Source organism: Drosophila elegans, unplaced genomic scaffold (assembly GCF_018152505.1).
Source record: "Drosophila elegans isolate 14027-0461.03 unplaced genomic scaffold, ASM1815250v1 contig_133, whole genome shotgun sequence".
Taxonomy (NCBI): domain Eukaryota; kingdom Metazoa; phylum Arthropoda; class Insecta; order Diptera; family Drosophilidae; genus Drosophila; species Drosophila elegans.
The window spans coordinates 2,110,682-2,134,265 of NW_024545499.1; the positions used below are offsets into that span (position 1 = coordinate 2,110,682).

Consider the following 23,584-nt stretch of genomic DNA (forward strand, 5'->3'; position numbering starts at 1 on the left):
GTAATGTAATTAGTGAGGGTTGCTTCAGTTGTTGGACGTTTTAGCTTCGTCAAATGTAATTTGCGTTTGTTGGCCTACCTACACGTGACCAGACAAACGCTGGCCCAGACCACTGAAAGAAAATACGAAAAACAGACCAAGTCCAAGTCATGAGGTTTCACTGCAGCCACTGAAAAACTAAGGCCGAAACCGAAACTGACGTAGCTGTGAACCCGGATATGTGCTCGGACATATACCCATACCCTCCTGTATATAACACGCTTGTGTGCAGACATTATGTATTGGAAATCGAATTTGAATACCAATTTCTAATTCCGATTCCAATTTAACATTCCAAGCCAAAGGCAGCCATATGCATTGCATTCATTTGAATGACGTACGCGAACTTAAGTTTTTTACATGCCAACAACATTTCAGAGCACTACGCAATTCCTCGTTTATGGAGTTTTGTGAATGATAATTGATTACGCGAGATCTTTTTCCAACTTATAAAACCAGACATTGACCAATCCTTTTCTAGATGTTATTCAATTATTAATTTACTAAGAAAAAGAAGGATCAGTCTAAAGTTTTGTTTATATCTTTTCATCAATACCTTTGAATAAAATTTATTATTTGGATTATTATTTATCTTTTTATTTATTAAAGACAGTTTCTTTTTCATATAAACAATTTCGCATTATTTTTAGAATGTGTAGAAGGCAGCTCATGACCCACTGTTGGACGCAACCGAATTTCTTAGTATCTTATTTACAATAATCAATCACCAAATTCGCTTCGATCTTGATCAACATCTGTGGCTTCTCTTATTCCTATCGAAACATCTGTTGCTGCTTCTTATTTTCATACAATGAAATTCAATACGAGAATAACAACGATAATCATTGCGAATTCTTCAAACCTAATGGGCCAAAACCAAGCTACAGCAATAAACAGTTGAGAGAGTCGAATGCCATAAACGCACTTAAAGATACATAAAAAAAAAAAAAAAAACACTTTAACGAGATTTGTCAGCGGCGAAGGCGCGTTACAGATACAGATACAGATACGAAATAGAGATACAGATAGAGATGGATTTTTGCGCATTTAAGTTTCGCCATATGCTACATGCAACGTGAAAGGGGCGGGTAGAGAAGTGGAGTGAAGTGGATTGGCTTGCCTTTGGGGGGGATTGGAGTGGGCGTGGTCTTGACATTTACCTTTGCATTGTACGACTCATGCCGATTTTCCGGTTTCATAAGAATGCTGGATGCGACGAGCGACAGGATATATGGGCAAAAATATAACAGCACTCCAGATGGTTCTGGTTTTTGCGAGAGTTGCTGGCAATTAATTCGGCTTTTTCCCCTCGTTTTCGTTTTCAATTCCACTTTTCTTACTTTTTCTACTTTTTTTACTTTTTCTACTTTTTCTGGTTTTTAGACACTAGACACACGCGCACTTGGGAAATTTCTCTTGTTTGGATATATATGTTATTTGGTTCACACACGAAACAGCGTTAGCAACATATGGTCCAAAAGGTAGTTCAGCTTGGGTGTAGCCAGGCGAACATATGTTGGCTCTACCACTCGATGTGGGCGCTATGGAGTGGGTGGTTGTGGGCGAGCAGCAGTCCTGTTGCCAGAATGTTCCCTCGATTTCTCTGTTAGGGGCTTTCAGATTTTCTGCTCTATTTCTGTGTCTGGGTTCAAGATGCACCACCTTCTTTTTGGTGTCGGTAGGTATAGTGTGTACTCTCAGCTTATTGAGTTTCGTCGCAAGGCGATGGCTTGGATTCTGGCTGTTTTGTCAATATTTAATATTTAAATATATGCAGTACAGAGCGGGGAGGATGTGCGATGTCTTGATTCTGGCTTTCGCACGCGGTCACTCTCGTTGAACGACTGATTTCAACGGCAATCGGCGTTGGCATGAAACTTGACTACGCGGCCATTCCACCATTCCAATTGAGTGGGAAAAGCTCCGGCGGCGGCGGAAAGCTCGCTCAATTGAGTGGAAATCAAACCAAACGAAACTGCAGGTCCGCCGCACTCGCACTCGCACTCGCAATGATCCCATTCGAAAGTTTAATTATATTTGCGCCACCGCCACTAGTTGCTATGCTGTTATTTTATTTATTTCGCTTTTCGCTTTTTTCGAAACCGGCAAAGCGAGCAAACTTCGATCAGAAGACAACAATAAACACATATAGCTTTGTGTGCTTTGTTTGTGGCCTGCTAACGGCACAATTACGTCAGAAAAATAAGCTTTTTTTGGCTTTCTGGCAGCCTCCGAAAGAATTTAATTAATTAAATATAAAATTATCAAAATATGTGCCCTTATAAATTGCAAATGCTTAACTGTTTAGGCAAAAAGCTTGACTTTAGCGTTTTTACTTGAGCATATAATTGTTTCGTTTTTATTTTGTCTTTGTTTGATCAACTTTATTGATCGACTTACTTTATTTTTAGAAATAAACAATTTATTTTTATTCGCATCTCTTTATATTTGTTCTGCTCTTCAATAAGTTGTTTATTTTTGTACATTCACTTGAGATTATGTATACGAAGTGTGGGACGAAAATTTGGAGGAAACAATAGCAAAGTTGAAAGAATCAACAAATGGCAAAACGTGATTAAAATAACTAATTCTAAAAACAGAAAACAACGATATAAAAGTATTCAAAATGTTAATGAGCAATGGGCATTAGCATAAAAATATTTTGATAAAGTCTTTAAAAGATAAAATGTTTGCTTTAAAACTACCACTTTTAGTCACAAGTCAAATGAAACAAAACACAAAGCAATAAAGAAATGTCATACAAAAATAAACATTTGGTTTCATACAAAAATGATGACTTTTACTTTTTAACTTATTCGTATTAAACAAAATAATAACAAAACAACAAAAATACTGTTTAGAATTAAATTCACAATCAGTGTATATGTAGCTATTCAAACAGGTATAAAATAATATATTAATTTCTAATTATTCTCAGTCTGATATTAAATAAAAAAGTCCACAAAATTATCAAACAAATTAGATATAAACAAAAAAGGTCAACTCGACAAGCCAAAGTTAATAGACCCTAGCTGCGATAACAAAAATGTAAAATTTTAAAAAAGTTTACTAAACAACAACAATCAATTTTTAAATCCTTCCTTCGGATGTCGAAAAAAAATTATGAAATTATTCTTAAAATCGATACCTCGGAATATGCAGAAAAATCTCTTGTGAGCTTAGCATATGCTGCACAATCTCTTTTCGGGTGTGGACTGCTTTAACGTTGCTGCTGCTATCAGCGAAAGCGGCATTGTTGGGAGTTAAAATTATAAACCTCAGTAGCAGGACGTATGGGGCTGGCTTATCGGGCGCTGCTGCTCTTGACAACGCCAAACAAACCAGCAGCAATTGCTGATGCCGCTGCTGCCGTTGGCCTTGCTAATTGCAATTAGTGGCCGATGACGTCGAGGGGTTGGCAGACACGTGCCAAAGCACCGTTACCCTTTCTGTAAAAACCCCCACAGGTTTCTGTTTTTTTTTTGCCGCTATCTCAAACCTATGCACTTGCCATTTTCGCATTGTCTTCGTTTTGTTTGTTTGTTCGTGTAAAAATAGTTTAAAGCCCTACAAAACAAACCACACGAAGCGACAACAAAAAATAGTAAATACGTTAGATAGATGGCTAGGCGCGCTCGAATTCGTGGCCCAAACATGTGACTACGGCCAATAATTAATTTATAAATTACGTTCTAAACTAAAAGTTCGAGCTTAAAGGTATGCCAACAACAGCAATAACAACAACAGCAAAAACAGCAACGTTGTCTGCAGAAAAGACCTTGCTTTCGATTTTAAAAATGTGTTTACTACGCTCTCAGCCGAACTCACACACACAAACACACACTCGACGCAAAACAAGAATCGTTCAAATTGCTATTTTATTCACTAAAATCTGCGACGCTGAATACCAAAAACGCCAATAAAAACAAAAATTAATATTGAAAAAAAAATCGCTTTCTAAGATTTTTATTTCTTGCACAATAATTGGATTTTTGATTATATTTTTGATATATATATATATATATATATATATATATATATACATATTGTATATATTATATATTAAATTTGACTAATTTGTAAACGTTTTGTTAACAGAATAAATAGTTTTTTATTTTGTGTACAATGTTATTTGTTTTAATTCACTTTTTAGTCAAGATTAAAAAGACATAAATAAATTAAATTCACAAGAGTAGAAAAAATAATAAAATGAAAGCCCTCAAAACAATAATTTTTTGCATTATAACAAAAGAAAATAGCAAAAACGATATAAAAACTAAACAATAACTATTAAATTGGTTTATTTTAAAAGTACTTCGTTTTTTTAGTCGGGCAATAAATAAAAATGAATTTTAACGAAATGAAAACCCAGGGAAAATGTCTATAAATAGGTTACATCCAAATCTGTAAACACTTATTGCATCAAAAACTCATTTGTCTGAAAAGTTACAGTTATAATAAAACTAATGTTTTCTGAAATCGATCAGTATTTGAGTCACGAAAATAAATGCAAAATAAATGCTAAGAATTGAAAATAATAAAAAGAGATTTCGATAAGCTTATAACAAAAAACATTAGGCAATCAAGACAACGATATCATATAATTAATATTATATAAATCAAACCAAATTGACTAATAAATGAAGTTACAAATTACCAATAAAAAAAATTAAAAACAAAATAAATGGTTTAAGGATTTTGTAATAAAGATTACGTTGGCAAGCCGAAGTTGATATACCCTTTCAATAATAAAGAAATTAATGAGTAAATATACTATTTGACCAAATTCTAGGCGTATAAGTTTAAAAATCAGGCTGTTGTGGCCGGAAGGACAAGGACAGGCTGCGTTATAAACCATCGATTGAAACAACACAATTAATTTAAGTTGCAAAAAGGAAAAAAAGCTTTAACTTAATACATTGAAAAGTATTATAGTTACGAAATGATGGTAATAATGAGTTACGTTTAAATTTAAAATCATTTATAAACGGCTACGATAAATTATGTTTTCAATCAAAAAAAATCCTAGGCTATCCATTCAACATAAACTATCAAATCAGAATTAAATGGTTTTTTGGACAGACCAAGATAAATTCAATCAAATTTGTATCTCAGCTGTACCTGCTTCTGCCTAACAGCCCGCTTTTGTGGACCCACAATTTATGTACTTCCCATAATAGCTCCCAGCACCCTATCCCACCCCCTGTAATAGCGATTCGGTCGAAATCGTCCGACTTTTGATAGCGATAGCGAAGGGAATGCTCGAGTGATTTTGGTAAGACCACAGAAAAGACAACAACAGCTGAATCAAAAGCAAAAAACCCAAGACAACCGATAGCCAACAACAAGTTCTGGCTGAAACTTGTTGACGACTTCACTTTTGCTCGGCTGGCCAAAAAGTGTTTTGCTTTACTTTTGGTCTTTGTGCCGCCCGCTGTGTTGGTGAGTATCTGTGTGCCACTGCCAGGCTAATATAGATACATAGACATATAAAAGACACCTTTCAAGACTGGTTTAGTTTGCCCAGCTAGCTCGCTGCTTCTGTTGCATTTATCCCGTCTCTTGAGCCACCCAACCCCAACCCTCCAACTGCAGCGGCTCTAATGCAATCAAATCGGCCTTTGTGTCTGTCTGTGTTAGCCATATTGGGTGTTGGCCAGCAGCTGTTGCTAGTTGTTGCTCGTTGTTGCTGTTCTTTAGTTGCTTTGCAAAAAATGTCGTTTGATTATGGCTGGCCAAGAGAATGCAAAGTGAATTGTTGAAATATTGAATTAAGACCAAAGTCTGTGTCGCAGAATCGAACGCTCACTACCAATTTAGCTTTGTTCACCCACTTTCAGGGCCACTTTTTACCTTATCTGTTGGTTAACTACTTTACCAGCACTTCGCACTTCAATTGATTGCATTCGCTTTTTATGCAAGAATTTCAAATTGAAAGCACAGCCACAGGCAAACAAAAAGTGAAAGTCACCAGCAACGAGCAGAAAGCCAAGCTCCAATGTTACGTATACGCAGTGTGGATCAGCGCAAGCCTGAGGCTGAGCAGAAGATTGGCCAGAACGAGACTGAAAGCGGCATCCTGGATTCCAGACACGTTCTCGCCGCCGGCGGACGCAGATTTACGATCTCCTCATCACCACACGCCCACGCAGAAACGACCTTAATTGTGTCGTTGTCGGAGTTTCTGAAAGTGTGTGCCTTGTTTTTTTTTCCCAATTTTATTTAACTTTTTTTGCAGCACGTCAAGAAACGACTCCAAGGGCAGTCGCAGTAATAGCAGCCACAGCAGTAATGCAACGCATGCACCTCACATAAATTGCACACAGTTAAGATTCGTTTGATGAAGGCACAAATGTTTAAGAAACGAAAGAGTTATTTTAAGGGATGTATAGGCACACAGACTATATAAAGTTCAACAAAGCTTAAATGAAATTGTAAGTTTTAAACTTGTGCAAGGATTGAACTTATCAATACATCTGAAAAATACACCTGCAAATGTTCATTACCGAGGATGTTTTTTAATATTGGCGTAATGAAACTTTAAGTTTCAAATTAAGGGTTTTCTTAGCTCGGACGAAAAGATAATATATTTAGCGTTTAAAAATAAGACGTGTATATTCAGAATCCTAAAAAAAAAAAACTTGTTGATAAAAACATAATATTCCACATCGGGTGCCCACTGTGGCAACGCTCACTTTGCAGACACGGACACATTAGAATGGCTTGAGGCTGGAACTGGTTGCAGCAGCTGTGTCCTAACACTCTTCAGTCGCAGTCGCAGTCGGACCAGGCAACCAAGTCACCAAGAAACCAACAACGCCTCCATGGAGGCAACAGCCTCCGCTAACGAGCTCGTGCAGCTCCGTCTCCGAGCTTAGACTCCAATCGCAACTGCAACTGCAACTGCGGCACAACAACGCACAAGAATTGCCATGAACCAATTTGATAATACAAAGCCCCGACTATGAAACTCACACATACGCACAACAATTATTATTATTCGGTTTGCCATTTTTGTTAGCCATTTTCGGTTGAAAATTGAAAGTTGTCTGGTCGTCGCAGGGAGCGGGTAGAGCGTGAAATAGCGACATTTTGGCAACACCTAAGCCCCACGGATAATATCCTGTCGCCCGCCTGACGCCGGTAAGCCGAGCACACCATAAGGTCGACCCTGGAGGCAGGGTCAGGGATTGGGGGAGTAGAGAATAAATCACTGGACAAAAGTGGGTTTACTCACTCGCTTTTGATGGCATATTTGCCTTCGAAATTATAATTGTGTTCTTGGATAAAAGTACACGTTAAAAGTAAATTAAGTAAAATTAACAAGGAAATCTTAAAGTCTATTAAAAAGGCTTAACTTTCAAAGTAATTTAAGAATTTTACACGCTATATTGATACAAAAAATTATATTTTTTTAAGAAAAATTTGAAAAAGTAATAATAATATTGTTTTTTTTTTTTTTTTCCTTTTTTGTAATAATTTATTTTATTTATTTATTTGCGAGAACATTCCATAAGTAAAGCATAACTTATTATTAAAGCACTAGTTCACAGTTTAATTTCTTTAGTTTAAAATTTAGAAATTCGCATTTATTTCTAATTATTTGACGTATGTATCTAAAAATCAGTCTAAAAATGTTTCACAAGAAATAATAAAGCCAAGAAACTGCATCTTTGTAGCGGCATCAGACACTAGAAAATTATTTCTCAGTGTTTTCATGTGGGAGTCAAGTGCAAAATACTCGTAAATTGGTGCTAAGCATTTACACGTTTTATCAGAACGACCCACACGAACACACGACAGCAGGGCCAAAAGGCTCCGGACCACAGATTAACCCATGTTGAATCCAAAGCTGGATCCGGAGCTGGTGCCATCTCACTCGTACTTCCGCTGGCTGGCCGCATTCATCCTGCCCCAACGAATTCGATTCCGATTTCTGAGTGCGCTTGTATTATTCTCAGCTGAGTGACTCGCCTTATTCGCAATTTAGTTAGCTAAAAATAGAATTCCCATTGACGCTTGCGTGGGCAAGCAGAAGTGAAAAAAGAAAATATAGGAAGGAAGGGAGGAAGGGAGGAAAAAAAAAAGAAAATGTGGACATTAAAAGAGAATGCTTTTCACAGGAAGCAGAATGAATGTTAAATACTCTCTTTGGAAATGTAAATTAATAAATTGCTATACTTATGGGTTTATATTGTTAAATATCTAGTCCTTAAATTTTGACAGAGATCGTGAAACTCAATACTATTTTTGATTCATGCAAACATTTTTTTTTCTTAATTCATTACAACTTAAAATAGGCACCAACCTAACGAACAATATCGAACGGATATTAGCAAAGTGAAAAGGCACAAAAGTTCTTCCCATCGAAAGTTGAAAATTTCACCTTCATTTTAATTGTCGCCTTTTCAAATGTTAGCTCATCTAGCATAAGTTCTAATTCCACTAAAACCAACGCGAAAGGCAGATGCCGAAACCGAGGAGGAAAATCCAGGGTGGCTAAGAACAAGAACCGCAAATTCGCACATCTTTTCAGCAACCTGCTACGGATCCCCATCCCCGAACGACGTCAGCGTTAAATTGAGTAAGTAATGAAAAATCGATAAGCCGGTTCTCAACTGGCTTCCATACGGAGAACTTTGGGAGTTGGGAGGAAAATCGGGGTCGGAGGTGCTTCCCCAGTCAACAGGAGGTTGGCAGCCGACAGGCGCCCGTTGTCCCTTGTGGTTTGTCGGGCACTCAAATAAATATTTTTAAAGTTTTCCATATAAAAGTAATACTCAAACTGCAAAACCAAAAACGTATAGCTTATTTATATCAGTAAGGTTACTTATTTTTAAGACATATCTAGATCAACAAAACTGATCATCACTAGACCAAAAAAATACTTAAACGGGTCGGAAACGCTTCTCTCCAAATGTCTTATACCTGTTACTTCGATATGAGTAAATCATAAAATCACCAAGCTCTATTTCAAAATATTCGAATTGTTTGTATAGTATTTAGTATTATTATTATTAATTATTTATTAAACAATAAATTACGATTACGATCACGATGACAAGGTTTTTGTCGACATATTTTAGAAACATTCTAATGATTTGATGTACTTATACCAATAAATACATTTTTGATTTTAGGAACTTTTAGACTTTAGAAACATATTTTTCCGAGTGTTCCAATGGGAGCTGCAACTCAGACGGTCTTCACAAGGCTGCTGGCGCCTGCTGCCAGTATGAATCGGAGGCCGAAGGAAAACAGGACCACATGACTGTGGGAGGTTGAAGGTGGGTGGACGCAGGGGCGTGTCCTTTGCCCGTGGATGGCGCCGTAGTACCGTCATGGGCGTGGGCGTGGGCGTGCGCATGACCAGTAATATAACATTCAATTAAGTGCAATTTATGCTTAGCTGGTGCATTACGTAAGTCTTGTACGGAACGGGACAGGACTGGCAATGGAATTGGCCGACTGGGTTACACATACATAAAATTATCGTTAAGGCACTATTTTGCTAATGTCGCCTAAAGAAATACTGATGTAATCATAAATGCGCCTTTCTCCCCTGGGCGTCGGTTGTAAACTTTATTTAAGGCATAACCCATATACTGCATATCCTTATGGGTAGTTACTCTATAATGTACAAGTTCACAGAATGCCACGCACGTTTTAAAAGTAACTATATTATGTTTAAACTTTTGAGGGGAGAGTGAGAAAGTATTTTGAACATAAAAGTAACCAAACAGGTTTTTAAAGATATGTGTTCCCGATTATATACGAAATGAAAATAGGTTGTTTAAAAAACACTTACGTTTTTGAAGAACTAAAAAACTATCACCCGAAGTGAACCAAAAAAAAAAGCGAGACAAAAAGCCCCTTTTTAGGTGCCAATGTGACACTATTGAGTGGTAAAAAGTTCTTAACAAGAAGATCATTAAATTAACACTTATTTCAGTGGCAAATTTATATTTTCGATATTATAAAATATGCACTTTGGCGTGTCGATATGTCATTATCCATTGTCTTACACTGGGGTTCATTTCAGGGTCTATTTGACAATATTTAGTATTAATATGGTATTGACGTGAGGAATTTCTATGATCATTTAAGGGTCATAATGGTACATCCCTGTAAATAATAAAAATAAAAAGCATGCGCAAGTTGTTTATAATTGCAAGTTGGTTGTCATTTAAACAAAATTTTAATGATTAGACTAACCCAACGAACAAAATAAATAAAATAATAGTAACTCTTAGTGTCGTGGGATTTGAACTCACGTTTCCAGATTACGAGCCAAGCACTCTACGCCCTGGGCTATTTGGTTGTCAAGTTGTGAGTTTAACACTCATAGCTGGTTCGAACTTCGAAAATCGAAACAACCGATTGTTGCTGCCAAAGTGACCCTTAATTCAAGTGAATCCTGTTACATTTTTAAGAGCGCGGAGTGACCCTATTGACACTCATAAAGGATCAAGTTGATCCCAAAAATCTTATACTAGCTGTAGTATCAAAATTAACACACTAATTTTATTTGGGTGCAGTTTAAAGATCTCGCTGCATACGATCTTTAAAGTTCACAACATTTTTATTCGGCATTGTATTGTCAAAGCTGACATCCACTTTTTGTTTTTAATAATATCTGGTTAAATTTAGGTTTTATACAAACACGCAGAGTGTTATAAGAATCAGATGTCAAAACATTTTGGGACCAACTTTACAATTTGATTTTTATCCTATACTCTAAAGATGTTGTACTGACCAAATTGTTCTGTGCAGCTTCATAATAATTAAAATAAAACCAGCACGCTAATATTAAAACAAATTAACCGAACAGTCATATAACGATATATTTCGTTAGGGAATCTTTCGTTGGTATAAGACTATATATGTTATAATTAATGTCGGGGCTTACGCATTTGTTTTGGTCAACATAAACTTTTTAAATCTGTTTTTTGTATGTGTACGCTGTCATGTTACAAAAATTTGGACAATCGGATCACTTCTTGTTATAGTTGCTATAAATTAAAGTTACGTATAAATTATATTGAAAGGCGGATATAGAAATGTTCTTTTAAATTTTTCCAAATTTTACCCAAGGGGCTAGTTTCTGTGCTGCTAGCTTGTTCGGTATTCAAAAGCTACACCCCAAGCTAGGAGCCGAACACAACTGGGAATTATGATATTACCCAATGGTCTTCAGCAATCTCTCTAGAGAATCGACTCTATAAGTTCGCTCAAGTGAAGTGCAAACAGAATCTTTAGTTCATGAGGTTTTATATTGGGCCCACATCCGCTCGGATACCCAACCGCACACTATATTTTAACACCACCGACTTTTCCCATACTCCTCCGGGCGAATGTTATCTGATGTTTTCAGTCACAACAACATACGCGAATTATGACAAATCACGCCTGTTTTGCCGCTTTTTTGCGTAAGTCTTACGGTTTACAGGCCAGGACCATGCCCACGCGTTGACGCTAACGCGTTTGGGAATTACGCATGCTGACGTCACCTTGAATGGTTGAAATGGAAAGCGCCGGCGGGTGGGAATGGATGTAGGGGAAAGAAAGAGACGGTAGAACCTTCTAGCAGACGCCACAAACTGCGTCATTCATTCATGGATACCCACAATTTTGTCGTAGGTTGGGCACGTCAGAAAGAGACGAGGCTCAAACAGAAAGAGAGGCGAACAGAGGATAGTGTGGGAGGCATAGGTGTACCGTTGTGCATTTCATTCATAAAATCTCATCGAGTGGGACCCAAAGAGCAAGTCCTTCGTTGACCTTCGCTACTGCGCAGGCCTTGAGCGAAATTTCCAGCTTTGAGTGAAAGCTTCAATGCAAATAAATCTGAAAAAAAACAAGTGACCTTTTGCAACTACACCAACTAAAATCAAAATAAAAAAACAATTCCAAGCCGGCTTAGCATATGGCCAGAATCGGAATTACATTCGGCCAAACCCTCAAAACATATGGCCATAAACTAATGGATTTATGGACAAAACGAGGGGGAATGTGGGGTGGCTGTGTGCAAATCTCACTCGCTCATTTGATTTCAAGGTTGATTCGAAATGTCAAAATTGCAGATGCGACGTCTTCGAATCAAGTTTGCACTTGGCTGCGAATCGAAACGAGTTATCCAATCCAATCCAATCGCAAAGAGCATTGGAGCAAAAAAATACTAATGATCGGCATTATGATGACGACGGTGGGGGAGCAGGTGGGTAGTGGGTGACGAGTGGGCGCCAAAGCAGGCGAACCTTTTGGATTCCACAGCAAACCCGTATTATAATTTATTGTGTAATGAATGCAACAAATGCTCGAGACCGATAAAACATTCAAGTCGATGGGGAAAATACCCAGCAATGTGATAAGGAATATTTGAGATCTTATGTGTGATCTCAAAACCGGAAGTTTATCTGGTTTTAAAATAACTCCTTTTATGTTGACAAGAACATTCGACATACTTTAACTTGAAAGTGTGAACCGTACTTTATTGTGATGACAATATTGATTCGAACTTCTTAAGTTCAGACATAGTCATATTAAACTTTAAAAAACTTCAAAAATAAATAAAAATGTACTGGAATTTAGAATAAAACTTTTTAATTAAACCATCCATATATTGAATCACGTGATCCCCAGGATTTAGGTCTTTAAAGAGCGGTGCAGTAGCATAGTCAACAGACCCTCTCGCTTGCAAAGGGCAAACGCAAAGGCGAATAAAACGAGACAAGTGAGGGTTTTGCGTCTCTTTCCCCTCTGCATCTACCCCCCCGCTCTTTAATGCAGTGGGCATGCAAAGCAGATAAGCAAATACAATATACCGTTGTCAGATTCAGCAGACGAAATAATTGAAAGTCAAATTGAAAGCTTTGGGGCGAGGCATTGTTTTTTTTTTGGATTTCTTTCGTCTCGATCGAACAAGAAGCAGCGGAAAACTCCAGTTACTTACTTGCATATGATCGCCAGCAAAAATGCAGTTCAGCTTAAGAGTTTGGTTTCTTTTTTCTTCGGTTTTTCGTTTTTTTAAGTGGTTCTGTACGAAAATTCATATACATGCATATGTATATGTAAGTGTATAGGCAAAAGTGAATGTCCACCGAAAAGTCCTTGAAACCTGAAACCGATCTTTCCAGTTTGGCGCACAGAGACACAGTGAACTGTTGCTTTAGCTGGTGCTGTGTGGCGGTAACTGCAGGTCCTACACTACGACAAATTAACACTAAGTAAAGAAACAACTTAAGAGTAATTTGCCAGGCTTCAGTGATGACAAGAATTAATGTTTTATTACCCTGCCTTGGAGCGTCATCCCCATTCATATGTATAAAGCATGTACTATTTTCCACAAATAATATGTTACCGTCTAGTTTTCTTAAAAAAAAAGTTATAAGTTCTAATAGTGTTTTAAAAATTGAACAATATTTCTTCAACATTATTTCGTTCAGTGCCCTTTAGTTGTACTGCTACTGCTGTTGTCAGTTTTCAGCTTCAAGCTGTAGACAAGCTCCACTTGGCTCAGAAACTTGGACTGGGTGTCGGTTTTGGGTCTTTGGGCTTGGGTTTGGGTAATCCTTCATTCACCTGATCAGATCGAGAGGTTGAGAACGAGAGGGCGATAGAAGGCCAAGAAGTATTTGGGTTGCCAATGGGTGTGGTTCTCTTTTGATATAAATCAAAATACAATAACCATTTGATATGTCGAATGCAAAAATTGAAATACGATTAAACGACATGAAGCGGATGTTTTGAGGAATCCGGCTAGAGTATTATATAGTATTTTTAACCATTTATGATAAATAATTAATATTACTATCAACCGTAAAGAAATTTCCCATAGTTTTGTCTTGAATCAAAATTTAGTTTCTTAAAATCGTAATAGCTTTTACATGCGCCCTATTGAACTACAAATGCTTTGTCATATTTTTATTAAAACCTTACTTTATATATTGCATATTATTAATAGAACTGGAATCCGCACAAGCCAAGCCAAGCTTTCCTCTCTCTATTTATTTTTTTTTTCATTAAATGAGATATAATGCGATTACATAACAATTTTGATACGAGCGAAACAAACAAGCGGACACAGCATCCAGCGATTAAGTGTGCTTGTGAGCGTTACAGCTATAAAAAAAGGCCAATGGTTTTGACCAAAACCCAAAGCTTAAGATTGAAAATGAAACTAAAGCTGAGTCTGGCTGAAACTGAAACTGAAACTGAATCGAGTGGAGTAAAGTGAACTGAACTCGGATAAAATAAGGCTGGGGCGCAGCCGTAGCCACCTGCATTGAATTGACATTGAAGGTGGTTGTTGTTAATGTTGTTGTTAACTATAGAGCTCGCTTGTTTTGCGGTAAAAGACCAAGAGACCAGACCAAACCTACCAATGTTTGTTGCTGCTGTATTGCGTTCGTTCCACGTTGCCTTTCATTTCTTGCAATTGGCGTTTTAATTTGCCTATTTAACCACATCAACAAAAAACAACAACCACAACCCAATGAATATGCATGCAAAACAAAATCAGCTTATACAATGAGATTTATTTTCATAAGTATTTATATGTGTAATAGTTGGGTGCGAGTGAGTATGTCAGCAGTCCATAACAGACAAGCCGCAATCAAATTGAACCGATTATAGTTTTGAAATACATTTAATTTAAGTGGGATGTAATTGATTAGAAGCTAAAACACCTAGTGCAAACCATTTAAATTTTAAATGAACGAGACTTAAAATGGCGTAAGTTATTAATAACTTGATTTGTTATAGTGTATAATTTATTTACCTTCTTCAGCGAAAACGTTTAATTTATTTGTTATTCGCAATTTACAAAGCTTAAGAATATATATTCTTTTTAGACCTGTTACTCGTAGAGTAAAAGGGTAAATTGTATTCTTTAAAAATTATGTAAAAGGTAGAAGAATACATTACATTTATTTAATATATTTTATTCATTTTACTTTAAAGTCAATTAATCGGAATTATTTAATATAAAACTGAGCTTTAAAATATTAATATTTAGGATTTAGTAAGAATCAAAGGAAACAATTTGTATAATTACTAAACGTTAACTTTGTTATTTTTTCATACAAATTTTAAAAATATAGTTGTAAAACAACAAAATAGATTCATTTTTTCCCGTTTCGAAAATAACAACACAATTATGAAAAGCCTTTAAATTCCAACCTCAAGCCAATTTAAAATATGTAATTAAGTGAAGCATTAATTACTTAACCACAATAGCAATAACAATAACAGCTTTAGCCCAAGTAATTGGTATAAGGTCTCTTGGAGTCTGTCGATGTGTTTAAGCACATACCGCACTCGAGTGTTGAAACCCTTCAAAATAACTCGAAAAAAACTTGATTCAAAGTGTTTGGCTCTTCTTTAATTTCTATTTTATTTTTTGCGCATTAGCAGCGAAACGAAGTTAGCAAATAGCCGTAAGGCAAACTACCAAAAGAAAAAGGAAAACAAATAAATAACAATAACAACGCAAAAATAGCTACAGCTTTTGACATTCCAGCACCTGTTAACTATAGTTTTGCGTGGAGTCGCATTAAAAATTCCAAGAAATCATCAGCAAAGCCACAAATGCATAAACGGTTTCTTGCACTAGTCTTAAACATAAATACACACAGAAAATATATTAACGGACGACCTTGCTAAAGGCAATCTTCAAACAGAGTGCAAAAAATGACTCTTCGACTTTGGTAATAAAAGAATTAGCGGCTCTTAATGCCCAAGCGTAACTGAAAAATTGGCAACAAAAAAAAGAGAAAAACACTGCGTATTTTTTGGTTATTTGCCTCCACTTCTTCTTCATCAACAATAGCGGAACAGCAAACGATTTAGAGTAAAGTGGATTTGGAGTTATAAATAGATTTTGATATAGAATAACGTCCGTTTCAACACATCCGCATTCTAAGATACGCTCCAAATCATAATCAAAAAACCTAAAAACTCAACGATTAATAACAAGAGGGAAATACTCAAATGTTGTTTTTTATACCCATGAAAGGGGTGTTTTAATTTCAGTCTGTAGTTTGCAAAGCAGTAAAAGAGGAATTTCCGACCATATACAGTATTATTTCTCTTCATCAGGATCAGGAGCAGAGTCGATCGATTGTCCATCCGTTTCTAGGTAAATTAGTCTCTCAGCTCTAAAGCTATACATTTATGGGTACTGCCGGGATCGGATAAAACCACCATATATAAAAACGAACCAATAAAAAATTTCGATTTCAAAACTTAATGGGGAAATTCTTGAGTTAAACACGTACACATAGAACTTGAAATATAGTATTTCAGTAATAAATATAGATTTATAGAAATCGGATAACGGTATTCCGTATTCTCCCTAATCGTAACTAGTTTGATAAAAGGAAGTTTTGGTAGAGATCATTTAATTTTACAAATGGAAACGAGTAGAACAAGCCATTTAGTCAATAATAATTTTTGGTCTATAACTGCAAGGGTATATGAAGATCGACTAGTCCAAGTAAGCTCACTTTCTGGATTTTTATAATTTCAATGAACAGCACGTGACGTATTCGAGATCTGCTGGGAACAGAATTAAAAATACAATTGTTCACTCACATCGATTACGTGCAATTGACAAGCGTGAGTCGGAGTAATTATAAATCTGATGTTACATGAATTGCAAATAATTTAGCCAGAATAGAACCAGCGATGATCTCAATTAATGTTTCCTAAATAGACTAACAAAGTTTAAATTTATCGCTAGTTTAAAAAATAAAGTAAAAAACAGTTTCTTGTAGTGTTAACACTTATTTTCGACTTAGCTAAACGTTAAAAGTTGTACTAAACAAACATTTCCAACCAAAAATTTCTATTAAAAAATTAAAAAAAAAAATGTTTCAAAAACTTTAACATCTAACATTAACTGAATATAAAACAAGAAAGGAAGCCAACTTCGGCAAGCAGGAGTTCATATACCCTTGCAGCTTTTGCAAAAATTAAATATTTTAGAAAACATAAAATTAGGATTTTCTTGCGTATATGTCTAAAAACCTTGAAGCCATGATGATTTGCAGCTCAATTATTCGACAGTTCCTATGGCAGCTATGTATATAATGTCGTTTTCCGATTTTAATAAAATTAAATGCGTAATTCTGAATTTTCAAATCATTAAAAAAAGAAATAAAAAAAAATAACAAAATAGAAAAGTTTCATTTTTTAAAACTTTTTTTTTATATATTTTTATTTATTTATGGGAGTTTTATGTTACAGTCATCCGATTTTGATGAAATTTAAACCGTAATACTAAAATATTTAACCATAACATGTTTGGAAAAACTAAACAAAAAATTAAAAAACATCAAACTTATATTTTTTTCATTTATTTTTCCAATTGTTTCTATGGTAGATCCGCCTCGTTCCGACTTATGTACTACCTGCAATAGAAAGACAACTTTTGGGAAAGTTTCATGCAGATAGCTTTAAAACTGTGAGTCTAGTTTGCGTAGAAACGGACGGACAGACGGACAAGCAGGCTGTCAGGCGGACAAACGGAGATGTCTAGATCGATTCTCCAAGTGATGCTGATCAAGAATATATATACTTTATAGGGTCGGAAATGTCTCCTTCACTGCGTTGCAAACTTCTGACTGAAATTATAATACTCTCTACAAGGGTATAAAAAAAACGGCAAATATTTACATTTGTTTACTTATGATAACGATAACTAAACATTATATTTTACCTTTTATTTCCTAAATCTCAACAATTAACCACCATTTAAAAGCAATAAAAAAACCTTACAAAATAATATCTCACAGTTTACCTTGCCTTGTATCTTAATACAAAAAGTTAAAAGTTGTTAAAGCCGTATTTAATTTTAAAACATTTTTCTTAATTTTAAAACATTTTCTTGTGGAGGTTTTAAACTTCCGAAACTTCTTCCCTAAACTTAATATGTTAAATTCAATTCATCGTTTTTTACAGTTAAGGTTAATACAAAATAATGTTTTCCAATTGATTGGGACACCTTTAGACCTATTTTTATAATTCGTTTCATCGATTCGAAGTCCAAATTTGGCAAAACAATTTATTTTGCCTTGTCATAATTGTAGGAAAATTGGTATGAATTATTTTCTACGTGTCGGTTGTTTCTTTTTTTGTTTTGGCAAGTCACAGTGAAGCGTAAACAAAAACATTTTACGAAAACCACATTAAATCCGATTCAACCCACTTATTATTGTTGAAATATATGATTTAACCTTACCACAGATTTTGTGTACGTGCGTGCGTTCTTTTCATTATTTTGAACAACAAAAAGTCAAAGACAGCCCAAAAATGTTGTTAATTGCCGGAAGTAACTTGTGTCACGCACAGACACACAAAACACATACAGACAATAGATAAATTATATTTTTTTTATCAGAAAGCAATTTGGCAACATTGGAACCTATTTCTAGGCTTTGTTTCTGGGAAATACAATTACACAATACTTATCAGTAAAGAAGAACTTTATTGGCCACCAGAAACGATCCGAAAATATTGCATGGAAATCAATACTATAAGGGATTTCAATTTCCCCATCGCGCTCACTCACCCGGTTTACAGACGCTGATTTAAATGTCAGAGAAGCCGGCTAGGCTATAAAGCGCTAGTCAAGCATAAATGTTAAATGTCTTTTAAATACCAAATTGAGGAGGCCACTAATAAAAATACACATACACTGGAATACACCTTCGGAATTTGCATCCATAAAAGAGACAATCGAATGCTCTGATCAAAAAATTAATGGTTTTTTACAGAACATACATGATAATATTATTTTAGCGTTTTGCCCTTCTGGATTTTTAAGATTTTATAATCCAGCAAAGCATTGAAGTTCCTGGCTTTGACTTCTAATCTTATCTAAATAGAAGAGAGGAAAACAAAAAAAAAAGATTTAATCCAATTTTTACTAAATTTGATAATTTAGCACACAGGCAATTGAGTCAACAAACAATTTTTTAGTGTTCCATAAAATAGCTTTACTTCTCAACTGACAGGTAAGAAATACAAAGATTTACAGAAACCGCGCAGAAAAATAATTAAAAATAAGTTAATTTAAAAAGTCCAATTTTATTTTTACGAACTACTTAAAAACATTCAACCGGGGTCCGAAATCATTCACTTAAAAGACATTGTAATAAAATAAATATATTATTTTTTTATTTAATTCGTTTTAGAAAACATTCCCAATATTTATTTTGACAGCAAATAGTTAAATGTTTACCTAGCAAATGGAAAAAAACCAAAAAATCGATTTTTAAGCACCTTTTATGATTGATGAGGTCGTAAATTCTATTTTATGTACACTCTTAAATTCTGCAAAATAATATGTATAATACCTTTTGGCAGAGTATAACAATAACAATAACACGACGCCAAAACTGCAATAGCAACGGCGGCAAAATGCCGATCGCAAGTCAAACTCAGAGATTAGGCGAAGCTGAAAAAAATTTGAAAGGTGCACGCGAATGCATTGCAAGGCATTTTGTTGCATTTGCAACAAAGGAATGCAAGTGGCAGCGACTAACAAGTAATTTACGTACACAATCCAAAGCACACACTCGCAATAACATGTTCGTATGTATAAATTTGGCGTCTTTTTGTCCACGAAATCTAAGAGACTTGCAATAGTTGGATGCAGATTAACACCAAAGACCCTAAGGAACCTTAACAGGAGCTATTATATCTTTGAGATTGAAAAGTTGGAAAAAGAAAGCTGAAATGGAAAGACGAAGTTTTAATACTTTTTTGGGAGACGTCTGATAAAACCGTACAACAGAAGCAAGGAAGCTTGTCGAAGTTTATATACTCTTACTAATTTTCCCTTAGCTATCGCAAAAATCAAATATTTGTATACCCTTGCAGAGGGTATTATAATTTTCGTCAGAAGTTTGATATGTTTGATATCTATGGTTATGGTTTTAATTTTATCCAAATCGGTAAACGATATCATATAGCTGCCATAGCAACGATAGAATATTTGTGAAACGATCGGTTAGATGCTACCGAGGGTTCAACCAACTTTCGGTCAAATCAAGTGCACTCACAATTTGCTTATTCGAAAGATTCATTGATGAGCGTTACGCTGACAGGCGATGTCTACTTTGGAGCCATGGTTATCAGTTACAACCTCTAAGCCCAAACATTGTATTCGGATTTGCGTTTACATCACGTCGAGTGGGCTCTCTGCGATATCAGGAATCAATGCAATCTTGAATCTACAAAGAGCCTTAAAAACAAATACAATTTGGTTGATTGGAATGCCTCTCAAGCCCCCATATAGCACCGACCCCCCGACAAACCGCTTCTGCCTTATCAACATCAAGTGAACTTGTATTTTCTACGATCCGTTTGCGTTTTTCTCTCTGTTTTTCTCGCTTTCTTATCGCGACGGCAACAGGCACCTCAAAAGCCAAAATAAATAAATATAGAAATAAATGGGAATATGCATTTGATTGTGTGGCGACCACAAACATTTCAAGTGGCTCTGCATTTCTTTACTTCTTATCGTTGGACAGACCATTTGATGGTTTTGTTTTTACTTTTATTCAACAACCTATTATTATGCTGCCACAGAAACAAATCCGAGTATATACACAAATTCCTCAAAGATATGCTATGATGTCAGGTTAGGGGTCATCGTCATTCCAACAGACTTTGCCTCCGCACGGCGATTGCCGTCGCCTCTGATTTCGCAGGCGCCAGGCATTATTTCCGTGGCATTATCGGGTGTCTCCCCCTACTGCTGGGACCATTGTCTTTCCTAATTAGAGGGCACAGCCACAAAGAACTCTGGTGGAGTGGAAATAGACCTGCCTTGCAGCGCCGTCGCTATGATACTGACCCTGGTGTGATGCGCTTCGCGAAGAGGTTTTTAAATCCCGAACAGATCGAGATTAGCATGACTTATTTGATTTGGTATCATAGTTATATTTGAATAAGCTAATGGATTTTAAAACTGACTTCATTAGGTAAATGATTGGATTTGGTAACATTTATTTAAATTTCAGTTCTGTATTCCTTTCACACAATTTGAACGTTTAACAAATTTTCGCTTAAAGGGTTACCGAAACTTAAAATTCTACATCATTCGTTTTGCAAATTGGCTTATATGTTGAATTTATGGCTAGTAAAAGATTTTGGAGTTAAACTCTATATTTAGCAGTTTTTCGAGCTGAATAGTGTTTACATCCGTTGAGTTTATTTGAATCGGTCAATAATATCACACATTTTTGAAAATAAAATTTATTTTCAATATTATTAAGCACAAATCCTTCAAAGAACATTTTTAAAATCAGAAATACTAACCAAAAAAGTAGTTTTCAAATAAAAACAAATTTTAATCGATTTCTTGTGGCCAGTTTAATAAAATTCGGACTTATGTTTATATCTTATCAAGTAATTAATTTATCAAACAAATCAACAAAACTTGTTTGTTGTTGTTTCTAAAGCGTAAAGAATAAAGCGTCCAAAATAATATTAGTGCCACCGCCCCTCATCTTTAAATGTATTTATTTTCTTGTTCCAATTGTACCACAATTTATCTAATAAAATCCACCATCCATCCATAATCCAAGTCCACCCTCTATAATTTGAACAAAATTAACCTAGGGAAAAACTTGAAATTAATTGTAATTTACCGAATCGTACACAGAAATATTTAAAACCAACGCCTGTTTAAACAAAGTAAAGTATGAGTAGGTACAAAAAATGATGAGCCAAAACAAAAAAAAGGGGTAAACTATGTCATGGAAATGGATATAGCCTGGAAATTTATTGAAAATATCTGTAAAAGTATTAAAGTGATTATTAAACACCATTACACAAAATATTTATCTTAAATTTGCTTCTATCGGTGTTCTGGCTCTGTGTAAAAACTTGTTTTTTCGTATTTGTAAACAAATATTTACTATTTACTGTATTAAGGTATCCATTACTTAACTATTCCAGCAACAAATAAAACGATGCACTTAACATTTTTTTATTTAATGATATTTTAAATACTATGACCTCATAAGTTATGGTATACTTTTACATTTACAGTTACATTTTCACAAAGAGCTCTAGCGTTATATAAACTTAGATTTGTAGCTAAGATTTATCACTGGAATGTGTGCAACTAATTAAAAATTATAAAAACTTTATTCTGCTTAATTTTTTTTCTTCACTTTCATTACTTTTTTAAAGAGTTATGGCAGCACGGGAAATGTATTTTTCTCAAATCCAGAAAACAAAATATTATTTTCCAATTTGCAAAACTGTTATTTCTTTTGTTTTAAACTATATATATAGTCTTATCTAATAAAATTACCATTGCATGAACTAGACAAGACAAATAACAATAAGAAACATTTAATGATGGGGGCGATAGCATTACGATTATTTTGACCGCAGCTGGATAAAACGCACAAAAAATTGTTACATAGAAATTTTTTTAAATGGCTACTAAAGTATACAAAATTGGACTGGCCAAAGTGTCTTCCTCTCTTTGCTTTTACCAAATTCGTATCATTTATTTTAAACTAACATTAAACAAAAAACAATCGTTTTATTTCAGCTGAAAACTTTGTATCATCATAATAAAGATCGTATGCTTTCATAGCAGTTTTTTAGGTTTTAACAGAGCTTAAGACCAGAAGATCAAACCAATTTCTAGCAGAGGCAGTCTACACACATTTTACCTACATGTAAGAAATATTTTGAATAGAAAACCGGGTTCATGTTGCCTATTTTCAGGCTGGGCTCAAAAGTAGAACGCATCACAAATCCATATAGCCATTCCGTTACCAAGGCGCAAAGTCTGCTAAGCTCAAAAAAGAATCGCTACTTTTGCCTTGAGGTGAAGGCGATATGAAGAGTGATAAATCTCAAAATTTGAATTGTCATGAAACTTTCTAGCTACGTTGAGTGGGTCTTTTCTTTGTGGTCTAACGGCATTGAATTTATTATGTTTTGCACGTTTTTTTGGCAGCTACGATAAGCGTGTGGAATCTCGAGCACACGTGATAGCAGCCCCTTACAGTACTTTTCTTTTCATATTTAATTTGTTCTGCCACTAATTTCAATAATCAAAAGAATTGCGCACACAACTGCAGTTTTGGCACACCATAACTTTTTCATCGCTCTACAACGCTTTTTTGCCGACAAAATCATATTTATAAATGATTTTTACTACGCAGTTGAGTTGGTGGAACTCAACTGAAGCAAATGTTGCTCACACACAGCTGTGGCAGTTCGCGAAAACAATATGCGATTTGGTAGCGTAATATTGACTGACTCAAATAATAATAGAAACAAATATAATAATTAAGAGAAAATAGAAAAAGCTTGGCACGCTATAGATCCTCTGATACACACAGGCATATAATTTTATTATACCCGTACTCGTAAGGTAAAAGGGTATATTATATTTGTTTAAATTATGTGACAGATAAAAAAAAAAGCGTTTGAGACTTTTAAAGTATATATATTCTTGGTCAGGACAGCAGCTCAGTCGATCTAACCATGTCTGTCTGTCCGTCCACAT

The 23,584-nt window shown here is 35.2% G+C and overlaps 1 protein-coding gene across 2 annotated transcripts in view; it reads right to left on the bottom strand.

Annotated features, from left to right (window-relative positions):
• LOC108149603 (terminal nucleotidyltransferase 5C) overlaps positions 1-23,584 on the bottom strand; it is a 50,461-nt gene that overhangs the window by 17,091 nt on the left and 9,786 nt on the right. Inside the window, exon 1 of one of the 2 annotated variants that reach the window (XM_017277299.2) lies at positions 1,200-1,895. The exons of the other annotated variant lie outside the window; for it this stretch is intronic. Within the exon in view, the coding sequence (XP_017132788.1) occupies positions 1,200-1,238 (39 nt within the window). The 5' untranslated portion in view covers positions 1,239-1,895. Of the gene's footprint in view, positions 1-1,199; positions 1,896-23,584 lie in introns of those variants that run through there. 2 annotated transcript variants of the gene reach the window in all.